The sequence below is a fragment of the Pleurodeles waltl genome, chromosome 4_2, assembly GCF_031143425.1.
Source record: "Pleurodeles waltl isolate 20211129_DDA chromosome 4_2, aPleWal1.hap1.20221129, whole genome shotgun sequence".
NCBI classification, from domain to species: domain Eukaryota; kingdom Metazoa; phylum Chordata; class Amphibia; order Caudata; family Salamandridae; genus Pleurodeles; species Pleurodeles waltl.
Genome location: NC_090443.1, coordinates 693,820,584 through 693,841,982, shown reverse-complemented (window position 1 = coordinate 693,841,982; position 21,399 = coordinate 693,820,584). Strand labels below are relative to the sequence as shown.

The 21,399-nt window shown below is 42.8% G+C and overlaps 1 protein-coding gene across 1 annotated transcript in view; it reads left to right on the top strand.

Moving 5' to 3' along the window:
- The window catches only part of SPATA1 (spermatogenesis associated 1), a 277,801-nt gene extending 257,898 nt beyond the window's left edge, over nucleotides 1–19,903 (top strand). Inside the window, exon 12 of the mRNA XM_069232296.1 lies at nucleotides 15,634–19,903. Coding sequence (XP_069088397.1) covers nucleotides 15,634–15,738 — 105 coding nt within the window. The 3' untranslated portion in view covers nucleotides 15,739–19,903. The remainder of the gene's footprint in view (nucleotides 1–15,633) is intronic.
- The last annotated feature ends 1,496 nt before the right edge of the window (nucleotides 19,904–21,399 follow it).

The window sequence follows — 21,399 nt, the reverse complement described above, 5'->3', positions numbered from 1 at the left end:
ACTGAATTTGAAAAATAGCACCAGAAGGTCTAAAACTCCAACTGTGGATATGTGGTAGTGACAAAGAATTCCCTGCCTTTCCTGGCTCCAAGCTGGCTGGAGTGACAGTGCAGGGTCATTAGGCCCATTGTGTGCGGACAGGACACATCCTATTCAGGTGTAAGTGAGGCTATGTCCAGCTTCTCCCTCCCATGCTGCCTGGGATGGCCCATCAAATCACACACAAGCTCCCATTGTGTGTGGCTGTCTAGGAGTCTTATATCAAGCCGAGCTGCTAACTAGACCCAGTCATATGACCAGAGACAGACTGTGGGCACCAAATGGCTATGTGAAGAAAATGCCAATTTTTTCAAAGTGACATTTTCAGAATTGCAATTTAAAATCCGACTTCACCATAAATTAGGATTCTAAATTGTTATTCCAGAGACACCATACTTGAAGGAGTTCTCTCTATTTGGAAATTGAACTTCTAAAATGCAATAAGGCAACTCTAATGTTATCCTATAGGAAAGAAAGGCCTTGAAGTAGTCAAAAACAAATTCAAGAGCTTTTTTACTACAAGGATTTGTAAAACTTAAAAGTACATGCCCTACTTTTTAAGTACATTGCATCTTGCCCTACTTCAAATTCTGACTTGGAGAGCAGCACCCCACAAACAGCTAACGAACTGAAGATAAAGAACTTATAAGCACCATTACCAGGGAAGCTCCTTGATTGCGGAGGGAGAGGGGAAGCTTGGTCTCCTTGAAAGCATGTTAGTGAAGATACCCTAGTGTGAGGACTATGCATACATTGGGTGCCTGCTTTGTCCCCTTTATCAAGATACATTTAGCATTATTTGGATGCAGGATCCTGGGCCTCGCTATACTCCAGCTACTACAGAACCTACTCAGTTCAGTCCTGCAAGGTTGTGGACCAAAGGCTATGCACCCCACAGGCGATTGCATGAAATGTTATGTTGTTTGCATGTTTTTCTTTACAGGTTTGGTCAAACAAGTCTTTCTCGATGGGCCTTGTATTGGTGGTTAATACTGTTTATGTTAATGGGACATCGACCTGAATGTTGTATATGTATCATGATACTCTTTGTTGGCACATGTATGATCTCTTGTACTTTCACACGTTAAGTGGAAATGTCTGTTGTATGCCACTATAACCTATTCACCGGGAATGTCTGAGTTATGGGATCCATACATAAACAACTCAGGATACTTGCCCAACTACACCACCGACAAGCCTACATGGTGTGCTTGCAGGAGACTCATCTGATCACTCATGAAGCACTCAAATGGTATACAAAATGGGGAGGTCAACTGTTTGATACCACGTACTCTGCCTTTGAGCAGGGACTGCACAGTGGATCACTCTGAGGTCACATTTACAGCTCGAGATACTAAAATTGATGCGCATGACCACTACGCCCTCCTCTGAGGTACTCTAGATGTGATGCCTGTAGTGCTGGGAAGCATATATGCCAACAGGATGTATTCCACTTGTCCACCGTCCTGGCAGATTGGATGCAATACCCCTGGATCCTGGGTGGGGACTTCAATGCAGTCCTTGACGTAGACCTGAATCGCGCACACACACCCTGCCGGGCTGTGGCTCAGTCCAACAAGCCAGAGACTTACAGCGTCGGGTACAGGGCTGAACATTATCAGATGTTTGGTGTAACCTTAATGAGAGCATGTGCAAATATATATTTTTTTCTCCCCCGCATGCACTGCATGCACGACTTGTCTTCATCCTATGCACCACATCACTCCAAACCCACATAACACACGCAACATACCTAGGAAAACCCTATCTGATTATAACCCATTAGAGGTGACACTGTCCTGAGGCTGGGTACCGACACCTGTCATCTGCAGCCACGGCTCTTGGAGGATGGAGCATTCCGAGACACACTGGCTACCGCAGTAGATACTTATTTCACAGAAAAGGCTAATATGGCTTCCTCTCCATTTGTGGAGTGGGACTGTTAAAAGTGGTGATAAAAGGGACCGCTACTGGCTCGATAGTGGGTGCCCATCAGAGGGCCCCCCACAAACTTGCTTGCGTTGACGATAGCTTGGGCCCTCTGGAGAGGGCAGCAGCAACCAATGCATTGCGTTCCTCAGAATTACAAGCAGCCAGTGTTGATCACACAGAGCTCCTTAGGTGCAGTATTTGCACAGGGAGGCAGACAAATCTGGTACGCTCCTTGTCCAAATTGGTAGAGAGACCCCCCCACCAACTCCTGTCCTCAATATTATCACTCCCCAAAGCATCAGCGCTAATACACGGCTAGAAATAAACACAGCGTTCCACGATTTTTATGCAGACTTGTACCCGGCTCCTCCCTCAGCCAGCTTCCAGGCACGCTTTCTTACAGGGACCGACATTGCCACTGCCACTGACACGCCACAGATAGAGAGACTCTCAGAGCCCCACTGACTGCTGTTGAGATCCATGAGGCCAATAAAGACCATTAAAAACCTAGCATGCAATAAAACTCCAGGAACAGATGGCCTCCTTATTGAATTCTATGCCACTTATACTAATCGACTGATCCCACAATTGGAGCGGTCCTCCTTGGAAGAGGACACACTATCTCCTACTACCAGACAGGCCTTGGTAACCTCTGTTCCGTAACTGGGTAAAGACCCAACAGATATGTCCTCCTAGAGATCACTGTCTTTACTAAGTACAGAGTACAAGATCTTGAGTTTGGACCAAGAAATAGGCTACACAAAGGCTATGTTAGATCAGGGCAAGCTACACAGCATGATCTGCTCTGCCTCCGCCATACCCCCTTCCCTCTGTTGCTGCATGTCACTCTCACATACTGGAGAGTGGCCATAAGATACACCTCATCGACAACACCATAAGCTCCAAACATACCCGTATTGGGACTCCCCATTACAGCTGCTATACTTACAGTGAGAAAACTGCACCCCTGGGACCGAGACGGAGTCACAACAGTTGGGGCACTATTTAGTGACAACACCCTATTGAGCCATATAGACTTTATTAACACCCAGAACTTAATGGATTCCTTGTTTTTGACACACACTAGTATTACACGATATGGTAAACAACACTGGGCTCCTGATGGTGCTGAACCCCTTATGCACAACTTCGTACAGGCAATGGATACCATGGGCCACGGTAGACACTTAATCTAATAGCTGTACAGCGGTCTCTGGGAAAAACTATCAATATCACTAACTCCCCTACAAGTCAAATGGGAGTATGACCTTAGCCGGCAGCTTCGAGACAAGAAATAGGCCTTTCTTTTCAAATATCCTGAGAAAATATCCTACAACTCCCAGTTTAAATTTATTCATTATATCATATTCCACAGAGCATATCTCACACCACACAGACTACATTCAATGTACTCTGCGGTGTCCTCAGAATGTCCCCCATGTTGTGCCCCAGATGCTGCTTTAACATATATGTGGTGGACCTACCCTGCTTTATCCTCATATTGAACACAGATCTCCACACGGCTAACGGACCTGGCTGGGAGGGACACTTGGCAATCACTTGAAAAACTGTATTTTGGGGCTGTTTCCCTGACCCAAGGGAGCTAAGATGATTGCGTGATTTGCAGACGTAACATTAATATTGGCTAAAAGTCTCCTGAATAGGCTGCAGAAATTCTCAAATGCCCCATCGGTGACACAAGGGAGGGAGGAAGTGGGAAGATGGGGATTAGCGGAGAGTGGAGCTCTACGAAGAGAGGAATATAGAGGATTAAAAAAACAGTAGCGATGGGATGGAATGCATTACTGGAATCCTTTAAAGCTCAAGCCACTAATGACAACTAATCTCTTACCCATGGACACACCCTAGGATACACAATATTACTCTGCTCCCAGAGAGCTGACTTTGTTACACCTCATTGGGCTTGCAAAGGGAAACTTGTGGAGGAACATTACCAATCATGTTGTTTAGTACTGCAATAATTTGTATACCATGATGCTCCTGGGCTTCAGCGGTTTAACCGCATACGATTAAATCTACTATCTTACATGATGCACCAAGAGGAATGCATATGGGGAAGATGTCTAATTTGAAGAAGGATGGGGGAAATTAGAACATTCAGATTATAGATGCTAAAAATCAATGAAAATGAAGTTTGTTTTGAAGGAAAAAAAACATTGCATTCTGTTGTGTGGTCTGCTGAGGACCTACCGTAGGTTTAACTTATATGTATTAAAAAGAGAGGTTTGGTCCTGGAAAAGGTCTATTTTGCCCTGTCGAAATGGCAGTTTAAAACTGCACGCATAGGCTCTGTAATGGAAGGTTTACAGGGCTACTTGCATGGGTGGCACCAGTGCTGCAGGCCCACTAGTAGCTATTAATTTACAGGCCCCAGGCACATGCAATGGAATTTACCATGGACTTATAAGTAAATTATTTATGCCAATTGGGGATAAGCCAATATTAAAGTGTTTAGAGGAGAAAGCATAAGCACTTTAGCTCTGGTTAGCAGTGGCTCTTTGGACTCATTTACCCATTTTTTGGATTACTATTACCAACATTTGTTATGGTATTGCGATGTGTGAGCACTCAGCATAGCCACCCTTTGTCTGAATGAATACTGTTGAGATATTGTAGTTATTGTCAGCTTGGGAGGTAAATTGATAGACACTTCACGGTTCTCTGGATCCTGTCATCAAAGTATTGAATGTTTCCTAACAGCTTCCTGATGATTTTCAAATAATCTTCTATAATAATTATATCTTGTGGTTTATGTTGTATATGTAGGGTGTGAAAGGATCTCATTTCTAGCAATTCCTCAGGGCTGCAATAGCAGATGTAAGCGTGATTTAACTGATGAATATCTAGGAGTAGGAAATGGTGAATTGAGACCTTAGACCCCGATTGCGAGCTCGGTGGAGAAATTAATGTGGTTTTATGTGTTCATTTCATTACACCCGATTATGACCAGTTTTACTGGTTATGGGAGATCCTGACCCGATTTTTCCATCCTTAAAAACAGCACAAGGCATTGGTTGAAATAACAGAAATGAGGAAATACAGAGGAATCAGTATTTCCAGTGCCAAAGGTGAATCAGAGGGTTCAACCCGGAATTCCTGGTAATTCTGCACCCTCAAAGTCTAATAAACCCTCTGTATCGTTAACTCTGGGTGTGCAGAAATAACACCCACACAGTCAATCAATCAATCATGTACATGTAAAGCACGGCTTGTGTCCCGCGAGGGTATCCATACACTTGAAATAGGTCTCAATCGAAAAGCCAGGTTTTGAGCCCTTTCCTGAATTCGATCAGCGAGTGGGAGGTACGGAGGTGGAGGGGGAGGGCATAATGAAGCCTTATTTTGCATATCAATAAAGTGATTTGTGTGTGCAATGTTCAGTCTTTTGGATCATGTTGAGAGTATGTTTGTGTTGTCCATGCCCAGAATGATTCTAGGAAAGTGGGAGTAAAGTGGAGGACAAGAAATCAAAAAATGAGGAAATGGGAGCAAACCAGTGGGCATTAACTACAAAAGACATGCCGGTAAGAGAAAGCATGTGATGCTCAGGAAAACGTGTGAGGTGAAGAACCCATGGACAGCTGGAGAATGAAGAGAAGGGAGAAGTTAGGAAGTGGAAGGAGCATGGTGGGTCAGAACCAGTGGGAAGAGATTAGATTGCTACTGTTAGAGCAAAATTGTATAATGGCCTCCTGTGGAGTAGAGGGGAGCAGGAAATGTTTCAACAATGGTACAGGAACTGTATGGAAGAAAGCACAACAAGCACTGTCTGGTTACATGAGTAGCAGACTACATGGAAATAGGTGGCTACAGAGAGTTCCCTGACCAATTATTTAATTAGTTTTGTTCCTTAAATGGCTGGTTGCCATCTTGAGACATGGCAGACACCTATTACTTAGGCAGTTGTTGAGTAGGCTGGAGGTTTGGTTGAATGAGTCTCAGTTCTTCTATCTAAAGATGTGCCTGTGCTTGGAAGGCTATACTACCAATTTTAACTACTATAACAAACTAGGTAATTTCCTACTTTCACCAGGCAGAGACGAGCTATGTCTGGTCTTTCCTAACCAAGCTCGGCCTCATGCTGGTTTTGTCAAGCCAAAAGTGAGGTCAGCTAGGCTAGGAGTGGAGCTTGGCCGATAGGAGCATCAGAAAGGGGTTATTTATATCTGTCACTTCTGAGCTCTAGAACACCCACAAATGCACATATTCTGTGGAGATCTGTGCTGGTTAGTATTGAGAGCACTCCTACAAATGACACGCTCAGCCTGTGAATCCCTGGAGCACAAAGCCATGAGCATGAATCCTGCTGTCATTATTATAATCCTGCATGAGAGAGCTACATAATTCAGCATGCATTTATGGATCTTTTTATCTGCCTAGCTCAAACCTAGCTAGGTAGCAAAAGAATGGTACACATTAATGGGGGCACAGTAGGTCGACTGGAAGACGATATATGATCATGTACATCAATTGTGAATCTATACATCTGAAATGGTCAAAATATTCTATGTCGCATCATTTTAAAACATTGAAACAGGGTGAATAACATAGTCGATTAGACCCTAGAGGGAATCTTGCTAGATCAGAGGAAGCTATGGCCTCCATTTACCTGGAGGAAGACCACCTGTCAAAAGTGGAGATCTCCACAAGGCAGGTGAGGATCTCTGTGTCTCTGCACTAGTGCAGCAGATGCACTGAAGCCACTGGTCCTTGCTAAGCATGTACCATGTTTGCGGTGCCAAGAAAAAACAATTTCCAAAGCACGTTTGCTCCAGAAAATAAAACAATACAATTACCTATTTGTGCATAGTTTCCTTCATGCATGTTGGCATAATTGTTTGATGTCTTTGTGCAGGGCCACCATGCCTCTCATGGTGGGAACAGACAGAAAGTCTGATGACCGTCACCTCACCCTAAATAGGGATGGGTGACTGTTACCATGACAAGGTGGCCAGTGGGGGATTTCAGTGGCAAAGTAAGCTTGGGCTCTATTCAGGTGAGCTGATGCTTTAAAGGGATAACAAGGTATTTGGAGGGGCTCCCGCTCTAACCAACTCTATATGATGCCCTAAGTGATTTGCCCACAATTGGATGATTTTTTTCAAGTGATGGAGCAATGATTAGAGACCACTTCCCTAGGCTCCAATGTCAGCAGCTTAGGCACTACTTGTGGAAGACAGGTACCTTTTCATGATGGAGCTCCTATTGACATTATTTACATATGCCTGTACTTGAACACCACCCTTAATTTTGATCCAGTTATGCTGTGTTGCTAAAATAGTAACAGTGCAAGCTCAAGAACATAAAGAAACTTTACATTTGCTTGTTTAGACCTGTTTTTTGTCTGGAATTTATTAGGCTCATATGGCTGCAGACTTTTGAAAGTGAGAGAGTGACCTGTGTCTACAGGGAAGCATTTTTTAGGGGGGATAAGTAGCACAACCATAATGCTTAGGTATAAGAGTGAGAGACGTAATGAGTGAAAGGGAGTGTGGCCTCTTTCTGCATTGGCTATTTCAGTGAACATTAATGTACAATAATGTAGATAGAAGCGCATAACTATGCTTCTTTCATTTATTACCACAACTACGTCCCAAGCTCCAACTCACCATTGTGTATTTCTTTGTAGGCTGAAGGGTTGACAACGTTTGGTAGTATGAAAGCTCAGGAGGACACACAATCTTCACGTCTTGCTGATGATTCCCTAATTTTCCTCATAGTTTGCCTTATTATCATGAAAACCAAGGGTCAATTTTCAAAATTAGTGACTAAAAAATAAATCTATTGCATTATATGGCCCATATGTTTACTTAAGGAGTGTATAACTGTTGGAAATGGCCCTTTCTACAGGGTCATCCTCAAACCTTTTGCCTTCATCCTCCCCTTTTGCTGAATTCATGTTGTTGGCTTTAGAACACTGGGCACTTTACCACTGCTAAGCAGTGCTAAAGTGCATGTGCTCACTCCCCTAAAGCATGGTAACATTGGGGTATCCACATTTGTCATCAGTTTACTTTTAAGGTCCTATGAAAGTACACCATAAGTTCCTTGGGCCTGTACATTAAATACTACTAGTGGGCCTGCAGCACTGATTACGTCACACACTTAAGTGGCCTTTTAAGCATGTCTCAGGCCTACCACTGCCTGTATGTGCAATTGGCTGCCATGTTGACTTGGCTGAATAGGCTTGTCCTTTCCACACACAAAAGGGCTTAACAGCCCTGCATTGTCTCTCCAGCCAGCTTGGAGCCAGGACAGGGGAGGCAGTGCCCCTATGCACTTCAAAGCTATGCCTCTAGAAACTGCTCCTACCTTTCATAACCAGGGCACCAAAGTATAAATACTGGACCTCACACCACCACTTCAGTACACTTCTGGACCTGTGGATGGTCTGCCATGAAGGAGATCTGCTGTGCTGCTGAAAGGACAGTCACTCTACCGGACTCCTGCTCTGCTTTGCTGACCTGCTGCCTGGTACCCTCCTTGCCTGGTAGTGAGAAGTACTGAACCTGCAACCCAGAAACAAAGTGACACCAAGGTCTTGCTTGCTTGCCTCCTGTTTTCTGATGACGCAATGCCTCGCAAAGCAACGCAGGCAGATCGCACACAAGGATTTAAGGTACTGTGTTCAGTGGGCGCCGGTGGTTCCTTGTCCATCGCAGCCTGAATTTGTGACTTTGTCCTGGTCTGGAGCGACCAGATAATCATAGTTAGTGCTTTGCGCTTTTATGTGCTATTTTCATCTAAATCTTTAAAATTGCATCTCACGGGATCTACCTATTGGATTTTTGTCATTTTGGTCTTGTTTTTCCATTAAATTAAGCTCTGTTTTTCTAACCTGGTGTGGATTATTTTTGCATGGTGTTTTCCCTTTTTTACTGTTATAAGTGCTGCACACATTCTTTACACATTGCCTCTTAAGTTAAGCCTGTCTGTTCTGTGCCAAGCAGCCAGAGGGTGTGCACAGGTTCCTTTATGGTGTGTATCTGACTTACCATGACTAGGATTGTGGTTTCTGCTTGGACAGGGTGCAAACCTCTGCCAAAACCCCCCATTTCTGACAATAACACTTTATTTACTAACATTTGTAATGTGCCGCAAATGCCAAGTTTGAAGTTTCTAGATGCAGCTTATAGATCTGTCAGACAGATCAGTTTTGTACAACACCAAGTTGAACATATCAATATTAAACAATACAAGTATCATAGCAGCAGTCGGTTTAAAGAAGGGGCGAGCATGGATAAAGGGGTAATCCTATCAGAGTAGTGATCTGCTTAAAACAGGGGAGAACGTGGGCAGAGGGGGTACGGGGGGACTTTGGATGGAGAATGAGAGGGGCATTGGGATATGCAGAGCACAGAGGTGACTACAAGATATTATTGAACTACCAATAGAGTCATTTTTGGGGGGGAAAGTTTGAGTGACCGTAGGGTCATGCACTAGATAACTCATACGTGCGAGAGTGTAGGAAACAATTTAGGATGTTTAGTTAGAGGTATTAGGCTTCTGAAAAGAGTAAGTATTGTCTTGTGACTAGCAGTTGTTTCGGGGAGTTTTTGAACAATAGGAAGTCGTATAGAGACCTGATTTCTATGAGAAAGCTATTCCGGAGTTTTCCTGGAGCCATCTTTAGGATTTTGCTTTCTAAATCGTGTTAGTCCTCATTCTGGCATAATTATTTTTTGCTCTGAGGAGGAAAGTAGCACAGCTGATGTTTTCTGGAACTTGACACCCAAGCGTAGCATATCTCGTAATAAGACCGCACCTTACACTGTGCTGAAAAGGTAACAGTGCAGTAAAGGGATTCTGATTTCATTGTTAAAAGGCTCCGAGTTGTGTATTCAAACATAACTACAAGCTACCAGCTGATAGACTATCCCTATTTCAGGAGTCTCTTTCTTAGGTCATCCAACTGCAAACCATAAGTCTACTAAATTGTCTTAATTGACTAATATAAAACGTACTGTAAAGTGGCTATCTGGTCCTGTCTATATAAGTTCTTTTAAAAGAAAAATCGATATCAGTACATTTTAGACAGCACTGGTTTAGGGTAGAGATGTCACCGTCTTATTGTGAGATGTTCCTGAGCTCCCACATTGCCTAAACAGGATTTTGCAGGATTTACATAACAGCACCATTAGCTCACCTTTGGGAGGCCCATTTGAGTAACCAGTAAACCAACCAAGACAACATGTGCGGTCCTAGTAACCAAAAACTCTAACATGCAGGCACGAGATAAATAATAAATTAATGAATGTCCATACCAAATTCAAGTTCTCAGGGAATTATTATTAATGGTTCTTGTGTCCTCAAAATCCAACCTTAAGTTGTGTAAAACTACTTTCTTCAAGGAAAATGGACTGCCTGACAATTTTTTTTTATTGTTTTTTTTATGTTCTGCATTGGCCTTAGGTCTCCCACTCTCCATTCGAAATGTGCCTCCACAACTATTACAGGCCTTCTACATCAAGAAAGGCTCGATTTATCTGGAAGATTAAGAAATTATCAGCAACCTTCTCCGATTCTTGACCTTTTCATTATTTTTATGTACAGCTTTCTGTAGCTCACACGTAGCTGTCACCGACACGTTTGGTCAAAGTCTACTTGTGGAAGGGAAACTGTCTCTCCCAATTCTTGGAAGTTTTTCTTAAAGAACAAAAAGTACGGCCAGTGTAGGAAAACTTATATTGTTCAAATGCCAGGCATGCAATGTTTATTTTAGTTTCTTTTTTAATGAAGTGGCAACGGGCCGAGAATGGATTTTTACAAGGAGAACTGGCATGCCACTGGCAGACAGCTCTAAATCAATTCCCAAATTCTCCTCTATTATCTCATTTCACGAAAGTCTGATGTTGTTCCTGTTTTGGGAGAGTACCTTGCGATAAGATATCCCACAACCATCTGCAGGCGAATCCTGCATAACTGAGGGCAGCATTATTGATATGGTGCCCTGACATCTCTTCCAGATCGGCCCACCACTTACCACTTTAGGCCAGTCTATTTTAAAGGCATTTCAGTATGTGATGCTGTCACTTCCTTAGAATGTCCAAACGAGCAGAGATGTAGAAGGGTCTGCAGCACACTCGTTATTGAACGAGCGAGGTGGTAATAGAGCTATTCAGTAAGGCTTGAGCAACCGCTTATTCATCTCCTGGCTATTGTGCGTCAATTATGAAGATCTGGGATAGTAGAGGTTTTAGGCACAGTAATTGAGTGATGTGACGTTTTCCAGTGATCTGAATATTTACCTCATTAATTCACTTCACCTGGCTACTTCCCATAAGTCTAAAAAACAGGTAGCTTTAAATTTCCTCTTTTTAGACACCTTTCCTGCATGGTATACATAAATAAGAACTGCTGCCGCCTTTCCTGAGGTTCATATTAAGGTTCAATTTATTTTCATCCTTGTAAGCCAGTGAGGCTAAGTAAAGCTTACTGTGTCGCTGGACATGTCATGTTTAATCGTGGGGGGAAATATTGTGTGTCACAGTTCCATAATTGACCCAAACGATATAGTTAGGATGACACGTATGGTTACTGTTATTAATATTTTAGCATTTACCAATAGCAGACTGGTGCCCTATCAGGCACTGAAATTTTTCCACTGTGGCATGGATTATACTGGGAGACAAGTGCATGCAATTTCAACAGAGTAAATGTGGCTGTGGTCCATATACCTCAGATCACAACAAAAGTAAAACAAAATTAGATAACTAAAAATGAAATAAAAATAGGAAAACACATTGCTTCCATGGAATTTCGTTTAGTAGCATAATCGGGATGCTACATCTCTGTTTCTTCACTGATGCATGTATGAACCGGGATTATTTGTTAAAAGGTTGAGAACCCACTTCAACATCACCAATTAAACCTGTGCTTAGCCCTCTGGTATATTGTCACAAAGCAGTCAGGCTTAACTTTGAGGCAATGTCTAAAGTATTTCAGCAGCATTCAAACAATAATAAAGTGGAAGGACAACACAAGAAAAATCACAAACCAATTTAGAAAATCAGAGACTATTTTAGTAAATAAAATGACACAAAAAATGACACAAATCCAATAAGTAGAACTTGAGCTATGATTTTTTTAAAGTGAAGGCTCAAAATAGTGTCAAAAAGAGGTAAATGCCAACAATGGTAATCACATTTAGTATCTGGACTGGAAGTCCTTTGAAGCTCTGGAAGAGACTGCTACAACCCTCAAGATCATCCTGCTCAAATAAGAAAGGCATCTCTCCATACCCACACCTGTTGTCCACTGTCTGGGAGCAATACACAACACCACAGGAGATCCATTGGCAGTCAGATGACATTGGACACTGGCAGAAAGACATTTGACTCAGGCAGACAAATGACAACCTTCCAAAAGTGTAATTTGCAAAATAGTAATATAAAATCTGACTTGACCATTAAGTTGGATTTTAAATCATTATTAACGTATGTCTTTGACTAATGGCTCAATATGCCCCTAAAACTAAAGCGAAGCATTATAAGTTGTTATAATGTGACCCAGTGTTTCTCTATGGGAGAGCCGGCCTTGCCAGAGTGAAAAATTACTTTTGAGATTTTTCACTGCCAAGACACGTAAAGCTTTTAATATACATGTCCTACTTTGTAACACCATGCACTCTGTCCTGTGGGCATTTAAGGCTGCCTTGGAAAAGGTTTATTTTGCCAGGTCGAATGGCAGTTTAAAACTGCCCACTCAGGCTGAAATTGCAGACCGGTAGACATGTTTTAGTGCTTCCTTAGTGGCCAGCACAATGAAGGCTGTAGTCCACTAGTAGCATTTAATTTACAGGCCCAAGATACAAGGTGTACCATATACTGGGGACTTACAAGTAAACAATAGTGGCAATTAGATATATGCTGAATGTGGCAGTGTTAAAAATGGGGTCTTTGGTTGACAGTCAGGTTCCCCCATCCAAGTAAACACCCTCACTCTAGTCAGGGTAAAGGAGAATCACACTCAGTTAGCCCCCCGCTCATCCCTTTGGTAGTTTGGCACGAGCTGGTAGGCTCATCTTCAGAGACCAGGTGTAAAATATTTGTACCAACACACACAGTAATATAGTAAAAACACCACAAAATAACAACACAGGTTTTGAAAATATTTATCTAAACAAAACAAGACCAAAACAAAAAAAATCTGACATACACAAGTCAAGTTATGAATTTTTAAAGATTAAACTTAAAAATAGCACTTAGAAACACAAAATGCTTCGATGAGGTGATAACACGGTGTCGCGACAGAGTTGTTCCCAACAATCCAACACCAATGGTGCTGGGTATGGAGTTGCGTAGACCCCCAGGTACAGTACCTTAGTAAACTGTGAGAACAGGTCGGTGCGTGAAGTCGGGGATTGCGATGTCTCTGGATCCGAGGTGGGGTCGGTTTCGGTGCTGCGAGGCAAAGGAGCAGAGCCATCACGAAGACGCGTTGGGTCCTTGCAGTGGAGGTGAGATGGCGTTGGTGCAAAGCGTTGAATTCACTCACTTCAGATGGCGGCGGTCACGATGTGGTGCGGCAACTTCCACGGAGTCGCGGACTTCAGCGGGCTGCAGTGGTGTCGGCCCGGCAAGGGTCGTCGCACTCCAGCGAGGACCACGGAGTCGTTTGCAGGCGGCGTCACAGGAGTCAGCAGCGGCATCAGTTCAGAGTCCTCCGAAGGCAGTTTTCTTGGATTTTCACCAGCTTCTCCTTTCAAGGGCCCAGGGACTTGATAGGGCATCACTTGTCTGGGCAGGAGTCTCAGCAGAAAGTCCAGGTACTGGTAGGGGGAGTCTTTGATGGCCCTGAGACTTCAGAACAGGTGGCAAGCTCAGTCCAAGCCCTTGGAGATTATTTACAAGCAGGAAGATTCCATAAAGTCCAGTCTTTGTCCCCTTCGCCAGGCAGAAGCAGCAACTGCAGGATCACTCCACAAAGCACAGTCACAGGAAGAGCAGCACTTCTCCTGAGCTCTTCAGCTCTTCTCCTTGGCAGACGTTCCTCTTGATTCCAGACGTGATCTGATTTTCAGTGGTGTTAGGTGTTCTTATACCCTGTTCTGCCTTTGAAGTAGGCCTACTTCAAAGATAAGTCTGTGTTGCTTTCAAGATCTTGCCTTGCCCAGGCCAGGCCCCAGACACACACCAGGGGTGGGGGAAGGTGAGGGGGGTTGGAAACTGCATTGTGCGAGGGCAGGCACAGCCCTTTCAGGTGTAAGTAACCACTCCTCCCCTCCCTCCTAGCACAGATGGCTCATCATGATATGCAGGCTACACCCCAGCTCCCTTTGTGTCACTGTCTAGAGGAGAGGTGCAAACAGCCCAACTGTCAAACTGACCCAGACAAGGAATCCACAAACAGGCAGAGTCACAGACTGGTTTAACCAAGAAAATGCCTACTTTCTAAAAGTGGCATTTTCAAACACACAATCTAAAAACAAACTTTACTAAAAGATGTATTTTTAAATTGTGAGCTAAGAGACACTAAACTCCACATTTCTATCTGCTCCCACGGGGAATCTGTACTTATTTATATATAAAAAAAAAAATATTTAAAGGCAGCCCCCATGTTAGTCTATGCGAGAGATAGGCCTTGCACAGTGAAAACTGAATTTGGCAGTATTTCACCGTCAGGACATATAAAACAAATTAGTATATGTCCTACCTTAAACATACACTGCACCCTGCCCATGGGGCTACATAGGCCTACCATAGGGGTGTCTTATATGTAAGAAAAGGGAACGTTTAGGCCTGGCAAGTGGGTACGCTTGCCAAGTCGAATTGGAAGTTTAAAACTGCACACACAGACACTGCAGTGGCAGGTCTGAGCCATGTTCACAGGACTACTAATGTGGGTGGCACAACCAGTGCTGCCGGCCCACTAGTAGAATTTGATTTACAGGCCCTGGGCACCTCTAGTGCAGTGTACTAGGGACTTACGAGTAAATCAAATATTCCAACCATGGATTAACCAATCAACAATACAATTTACACAGAGAGCATATGCACTTTAGCACTGGTTAGCAGCGGTAAAGTGCCTAGGGTCCTAACGCCAACAACGGGTCAGAAAAAATAGGAGGAAGGAGACAAAAAGATTGGAGATGACCATGCAAAAGGAAAGAAGTCCACCAGGCAGGTTTCAAGGGGAGATCACAAGTACCTTACCATTGGTTAGTAGAGGTGAAGTGCAAGAGTTCTATGGCCAACAAAAATAGGTTCAGCTACGGACAGCAAAAATCTGGGGTAACCCCAGACAAAAGATGATAATTTCCAACAAAGCCTTTGGACGTGCATGTTATAAATGGGAGTGTAGCTGCCAATAGTTAAGTATGACAATAGCATGAGTATTTAGTCTTTAGTGGGAGTTTTGGAGGCCTTCACAACAGGAAAATTAATACAAAAAAATAGTACAACGAATAAGCATTACAGCTTAGTAAAATGGGCACATAATGTGAAATGTGATTGACTAATACATTGGATATATGTTCAAAAATGGAGACTGTATTCACGTAATATTGACGATGCTTTTAAAAACTCCAGCACTAACATATATATGTATGGATCATACAGAAAGGACCATGTAGACAATATGTCTGTTATCCAGGGTGGAGAGTAGGCGCCAGGACTAATATTTGGATGTGTTTATTTACAGATGAGAAGGCAGGCGGCATCTGATTTGCGAGCATTGCGAGCTGAGCTTGCACAGAAGAAGATCCAGTCATCTTTATCATCCAACCCAAGTATCTCAGTGATTTAGAATATTGAATGTATTTGCTTTCAGCCGAAAGTATCCCTTGAACATTACTGTAAGACTGAAAGGGTAGTGCCAAAAGCCTCAACAATTCGGGAAAGATACATTCAGATGTGCAAAATATGTTATGATGGCATGTGCTGACAGAATAAGAAACTAGTTATCCATGTTTCAAGCTGCCACTCCTCGTAAAACACATGGAAATGTGTACAGTGTGTTCATGAAGTTCTTATAGAACAATTAAAAAGAGACAATATCAGTATATGAACTAAAAATCGCAAAGCAGTGCAGCGGTCCTATTGGTCCTGACTAATTCCTTTGTACTGAAACTGTAACATCTGAGATCTAAGTTCCTATCAAAAGACGATTGCTGTGTCTAATTGTGGGAGAGGCATTAGTTAAGCTTTTTCCACTTGGAACATTACGTGCTGTCAAATACCCAGTTCGCCCAAGGAAATGAGGCAGTGATCTAATACAAAAAGCCAAATGAAATAATAGAAATAGGACACTTCTTGCAATTGTATAAAATCTACCTCCATTAGGCACCGAAGTAAATCGTACATCAATCCTGATGTCTGAATTTGATAAACGTGTACGTCACATCGGACTTCAGGGTTTTTAATGAATGAACTGGTGAATTTGCCTTAATCAGCAATCACTCTTATCCATACGTGATCAGTACAGGGATACATGCATAAGACTTTTAATATGTCAAACCCCCCGGTCACTGCCACACTGACCTTTGAGTACGATGAAACATAGAAAAAGACTTTTACCACTGTTGGTGGGTATTATCTAAAGCATAATGAAGGTTAAACTCCGAACTTCGCTGATCTATGAAAAAATGGAATGGGTAATATACCAATGGAATGGGCAATATACCAATGGAATGGGCAATATACCAATGGAATGGGCAATATACCAATGGAATGGGCTACAATATGTGGAGGCAAGGATAGATAGACTTTATTCAAGTGTCTAAACCAGCAAAGGTACAAATAAATCACTTCACTTCTTTCTACATAGATGATGAAAATCAGCTTGTTTACACAAAGCACAACCAAGCCCATTTCATGACTGCTGGCGCTGTTAAATCACTATGGGCTTTTAAAGAATACTTTGGTTTCCCAAAATAAATACCTTCAGGAAATAATGGGGTGCTTTTGAGCAAAAACTCTTTTACAAGATACATACGTGGGAGGAGCCAAGACGGCTGGACACAGCCCTGTGTAGCTCATAGCAGCACCATCAAATATCCACTCCCTTCAGCACAATTAAGACTCATAATTAAGGCTCAAAAGCAGTGGTAACTGGAGCGACGGCTCTACAGAGTGTGGTACTTTCGAGAAGCACGAACCAGATCACATAGGTACAGAGACAGAGGAATAGATTTGTTGTGCCCCAGGACTGGAGAGCCTATATGGTGAAGTCCAGTGTTATTGGGGGGGGGGGGGGGCGTGATTGACAAATCGAGGCAGGCCAGACGAGACACATGTAGCAGGAGGTGAGGCCCTGTATCACCACCTGACCAGCACATCTTGGGATGCGCTTGCCAGTCTGTGGGGCCAGCAGGTAATAGGGCTGTCATGCAGGACCCAGGCTGCCGGGTATGAGGAGCTGAGTGAGGCATGCAGGAAGTAGGACACGCATGTAGCTGTCCTTCTGGGTGAGCTGGGAAGAAGCTCCTGGGCCCTCTCGAGATGCACAACAGCAGTGGACCTTCAGAAAAAAGTGTGACCCAGATAAGATTACTGAATGGGTCGAAGATAATAGAACATTACACACACCCAGACCACAGCCATACAAAATGGAGCCTTGTAAGCTTTGGGCGCTTGTCCTGGTGCTGCACATTGGAGATGCCACGAACCTGATAGAAACTGTCTGTGACCCTGCCCCCACCCTCCTTGACACTATTATTATTTGAGAGGAAATGCAATGCAATCATCAATACCACCATGATTTACCCGGGAGACACTGAACAGTTAATGAACTAATGGCAAGTGTCCCAAGAATCATGTAGACAAAGTGGCAAAGGGGAATAAAGCTCTACCAGCCGGGGTGAAGTGTTTTTAATAATGGAACATGTTTGGGAGTGGGGGGAGGAGCAGGACATCTGCATGAGACCACCTCATAGATATAAATAAAGCCAAATGTCGAGGCTGGCTAAAGGAGTGGAGCAAACGACCAATAGAGGAGGGACTAGCCCAATGGCCCAGAGCTCCGCCGCTAGGGAGCAGGCCCAGCACAACACAACTGAGGCAGCTCCATCTTCCAACATTAACTTGAAGCAACTGATCTTAGAGGGATATATGGCAATTACAGAGAAAATTAACAGAATTGCCATCACAGTGGCTCTCCTGAAACAGGACATGGAAAAGATACAGGAACAAACACAAGACAGTAAATACAGGGTGGGCACTTTTGAGGACTTGGTAGCTGAACACACTGGCCAGCTGACAGGCTTAAGAGTGCGATTGAAATTGCATGAAGAAAAGATGGCCAACTAGGAAGACAGCAGCCTCTAGAATAATGCATGAATTCTGGGGCTACTGGCCAGTACAGAAAAGCAGCCAACTGAAACAAATATAGAACCTGCTGCCCACGGTTCTCAAGCCTTTAAACCAAACAGAGAAGATACAAATTGACAAGGTACATAGAGCACCAGCATGGAAACCCAGCCTGGAGGCCCACGTGGGGTGATTGTGGCACAAGTGTAGAGGCACCAGAATAAAATATGTAACATCGCGGTGGCAAGGCAGCAGGGATGCATCCAATACTGGAAATTAATCTCTATCTGTCCTGATTATGGTGTTGCAACACCGATGAAAAGAAAGACATTTGAGGAGGTGAAATGAAAACTGAGACAATCAAACATACCGTATGCTCTACTTCCACAAGCAAATTTTCGCCCAATTAAAGACCCACTTTTTCCATCAGCCTGAAGAAGCCCTGAAATGTGTAGAAACTTTGGGCTCAGCTGCCTTTATGGATACTATACAAATTCATTTTGAGTTGTACTGTTCTTATGTAGGATACGATGCTGCAAGCAATATTGTATGCCGAAAGGGGGAGAGTCACAGGAACACAGAATGGACACTATTTGAGGAGAGGTGTCACACTAGAAACAGCTGGAGAACTACAGCAGATAGTAACTGATAGTGATTAGGATTGGTTGTAGAGGCTGTTATGGGTGTCCCCTTCTTTGGGGGCAGACGTGAATCACCCTACAGTGGGAATAGATATGTTTGTTTTCAATGTTGAGCGGAGAAGGCACAGATTATGCCACTTGCGGTCAAGTTAGGGAGGTCCTACTGGAGGGGATAGCTGCGGTTAGGGGAAAGTGAAGCAGTTCACTAACATGGAAGTATTTCCTACAGATCACTATATTCATCCAACAAACTTCAATATTCCTTAACTCATGATGGGTATTTACAATAATACTTTGGAACGTTAAAGGAATACAAGGAGCTGCAGGAGATAGGATTATTCGGTGTTTTCTCCTCACCTGAATTTGAAATCTTTGTTCTTAGTAAATGTTAAACAATTCTTTATGGGGAAATGTTATGAGGACAGGTTCTTATTAATAGAAGTAAATAAATTAACTGTTGATGAATCTGGCCCACTTATCACAACATCTGATTGACCCTTATCTCCGTTGTGTACCTAATGAACATTTCAATTTAACATCATTCATTTCTTAATAACCTTTCTAGAAAAGGGACTAGGAATGTGAAATTGTGTCCGTGTGATAACGATAACAAGCCTATACAGTCCACAATACATTTATGTTTTTGTCTTTTTTTAATAAGGAACAGAGAAAACAATGATCACTTTCATTGCGTTCTAATTGTTTTAAGTATCACAGAACTGCTTTTTCATTTTTTACTAGTACTATCAACTAACTAAATTTGTACTTCTGTTGCTAGCTATATACATCTTTCAGTTCGATTAAGGAATCAATCTTATGTAATACAGTAGATCTCCACAAAGAATTGCTTTTATATACCATGCTTCTGTGCATTGTGCATGTTTAAATCTTTGTAAATAGATGAATTGTACTTTTGAATGAGTTTTTTTATATTGAATGTACCTCGTATCTATTTGTTTTATGTCTTTTACGGCCGATGTTAGCTGAATAAAGAATACTGACTTACTGGCAAGAAGCTGTCAAGCAACGAAGGACGTGGTCATATTTGAAACACAGACATGCTTATATAGTAATGCTACAGGAGACACATTTAATAACAGAAGAACATGAGGAGTCACAGGCAAAATGGAAGGCGAGGGTGGGAATGCGATGGCTTGCTAGTTTCACGTCTTCTGCGTGGGCTGAGGGGAGGCACTGTCGAACCCTTTCAGAGTGGAAATTACATTCAGGGATGTCACCTGCTGATATGTGAAAGTAGTCAGGATAGGGTTTGGGGAATCCATGGTGTTGATAAACACAAATGCACCTACCTTTGAGGAGATAATAGTTCTGACCCCCTCCCCCCATGCACATTACAAACTTTTATCGACAGGAGACTTTAATTGCCTCCTATATAGATATCTGACTGCTCCAGTCCAATTGTGAGACCGCTTAGCAGACCCTCCATCTCATTATATGACGCAATGGAGACTTAGAGCCCCGTCAAAATATGGCAATTACATCATGGAAATGTAAACTCATTCTACTCAACCCACATAATACGCTATCCTGCATAGATTTTGTACTAATATACCCACGCGTCACAGTGCATTTTTAGGAGCAGAATATTTGGACCATTCATTGTTGGACTATGCTTCTCTCTGCCTCAACTTAATTGAGGAGGTACGCACTGCCTTGGTAACCCAGTGGAGTTCCTATACTAGAGCTCAACAGAATCGCCCACACAGTTTAGAGATTGGGCACGCCACAAAGGAATACTTAACTACAAAAACATGAACAGTGGATTCGGCAGGAACTTTGTGGTAGGCCTTTAAAGTAACGATGATAAGAAAATGTATAGGCACCACATATGGTATCCAGAAGTCACACACAACAACAATTGATATAGAGGTGGGTAAGATCAAGGAATTAGATAGACACATAATAAAAGGACAAGGTAACTGGGAGACCAATAACAACTTAATGGAGACTGACACAGGCAAGGGACCGCCTTGGTAAACAGGACTATAAATTATATAATAAATGATCACATGAACATGAAGACAAAGCAGGCTGCGTAGCAAGTAAATAAGGTGAAAGGTGATAACATGGTTTGGGTATTGCAGGTTTTAACACAATAAGCCTTATTCACTGACAGATTTAAGGATTTTATGCCTCACTCTATACAGACCAAACAACAGGAGTGCCTGCTCTTGCCGTTAATTTTGGCCCTCGCGATAGAACCGCTAGAACAAATGGTCCGACTAAGACGTGAATGACAGCATACTTCTTAACACTGAATAAGTCTTAATAACATTATATGCCAATAATATATTATTAATGATGAGGGACATTACAGAAACTTAGATTACAATGGGAACAAACAACAGTGGGAGAAGTGGGGCACCAATTGGCTTTCACACTGACCTAAATCAACATTCATACTTCCCCCTTCCAATACCTAGGGAGCATGTTAATCTAAGACTAGGAAAAGGTACACCAATAGAACGTGAAAACACCTCTAGATTCTAGTATTTGCA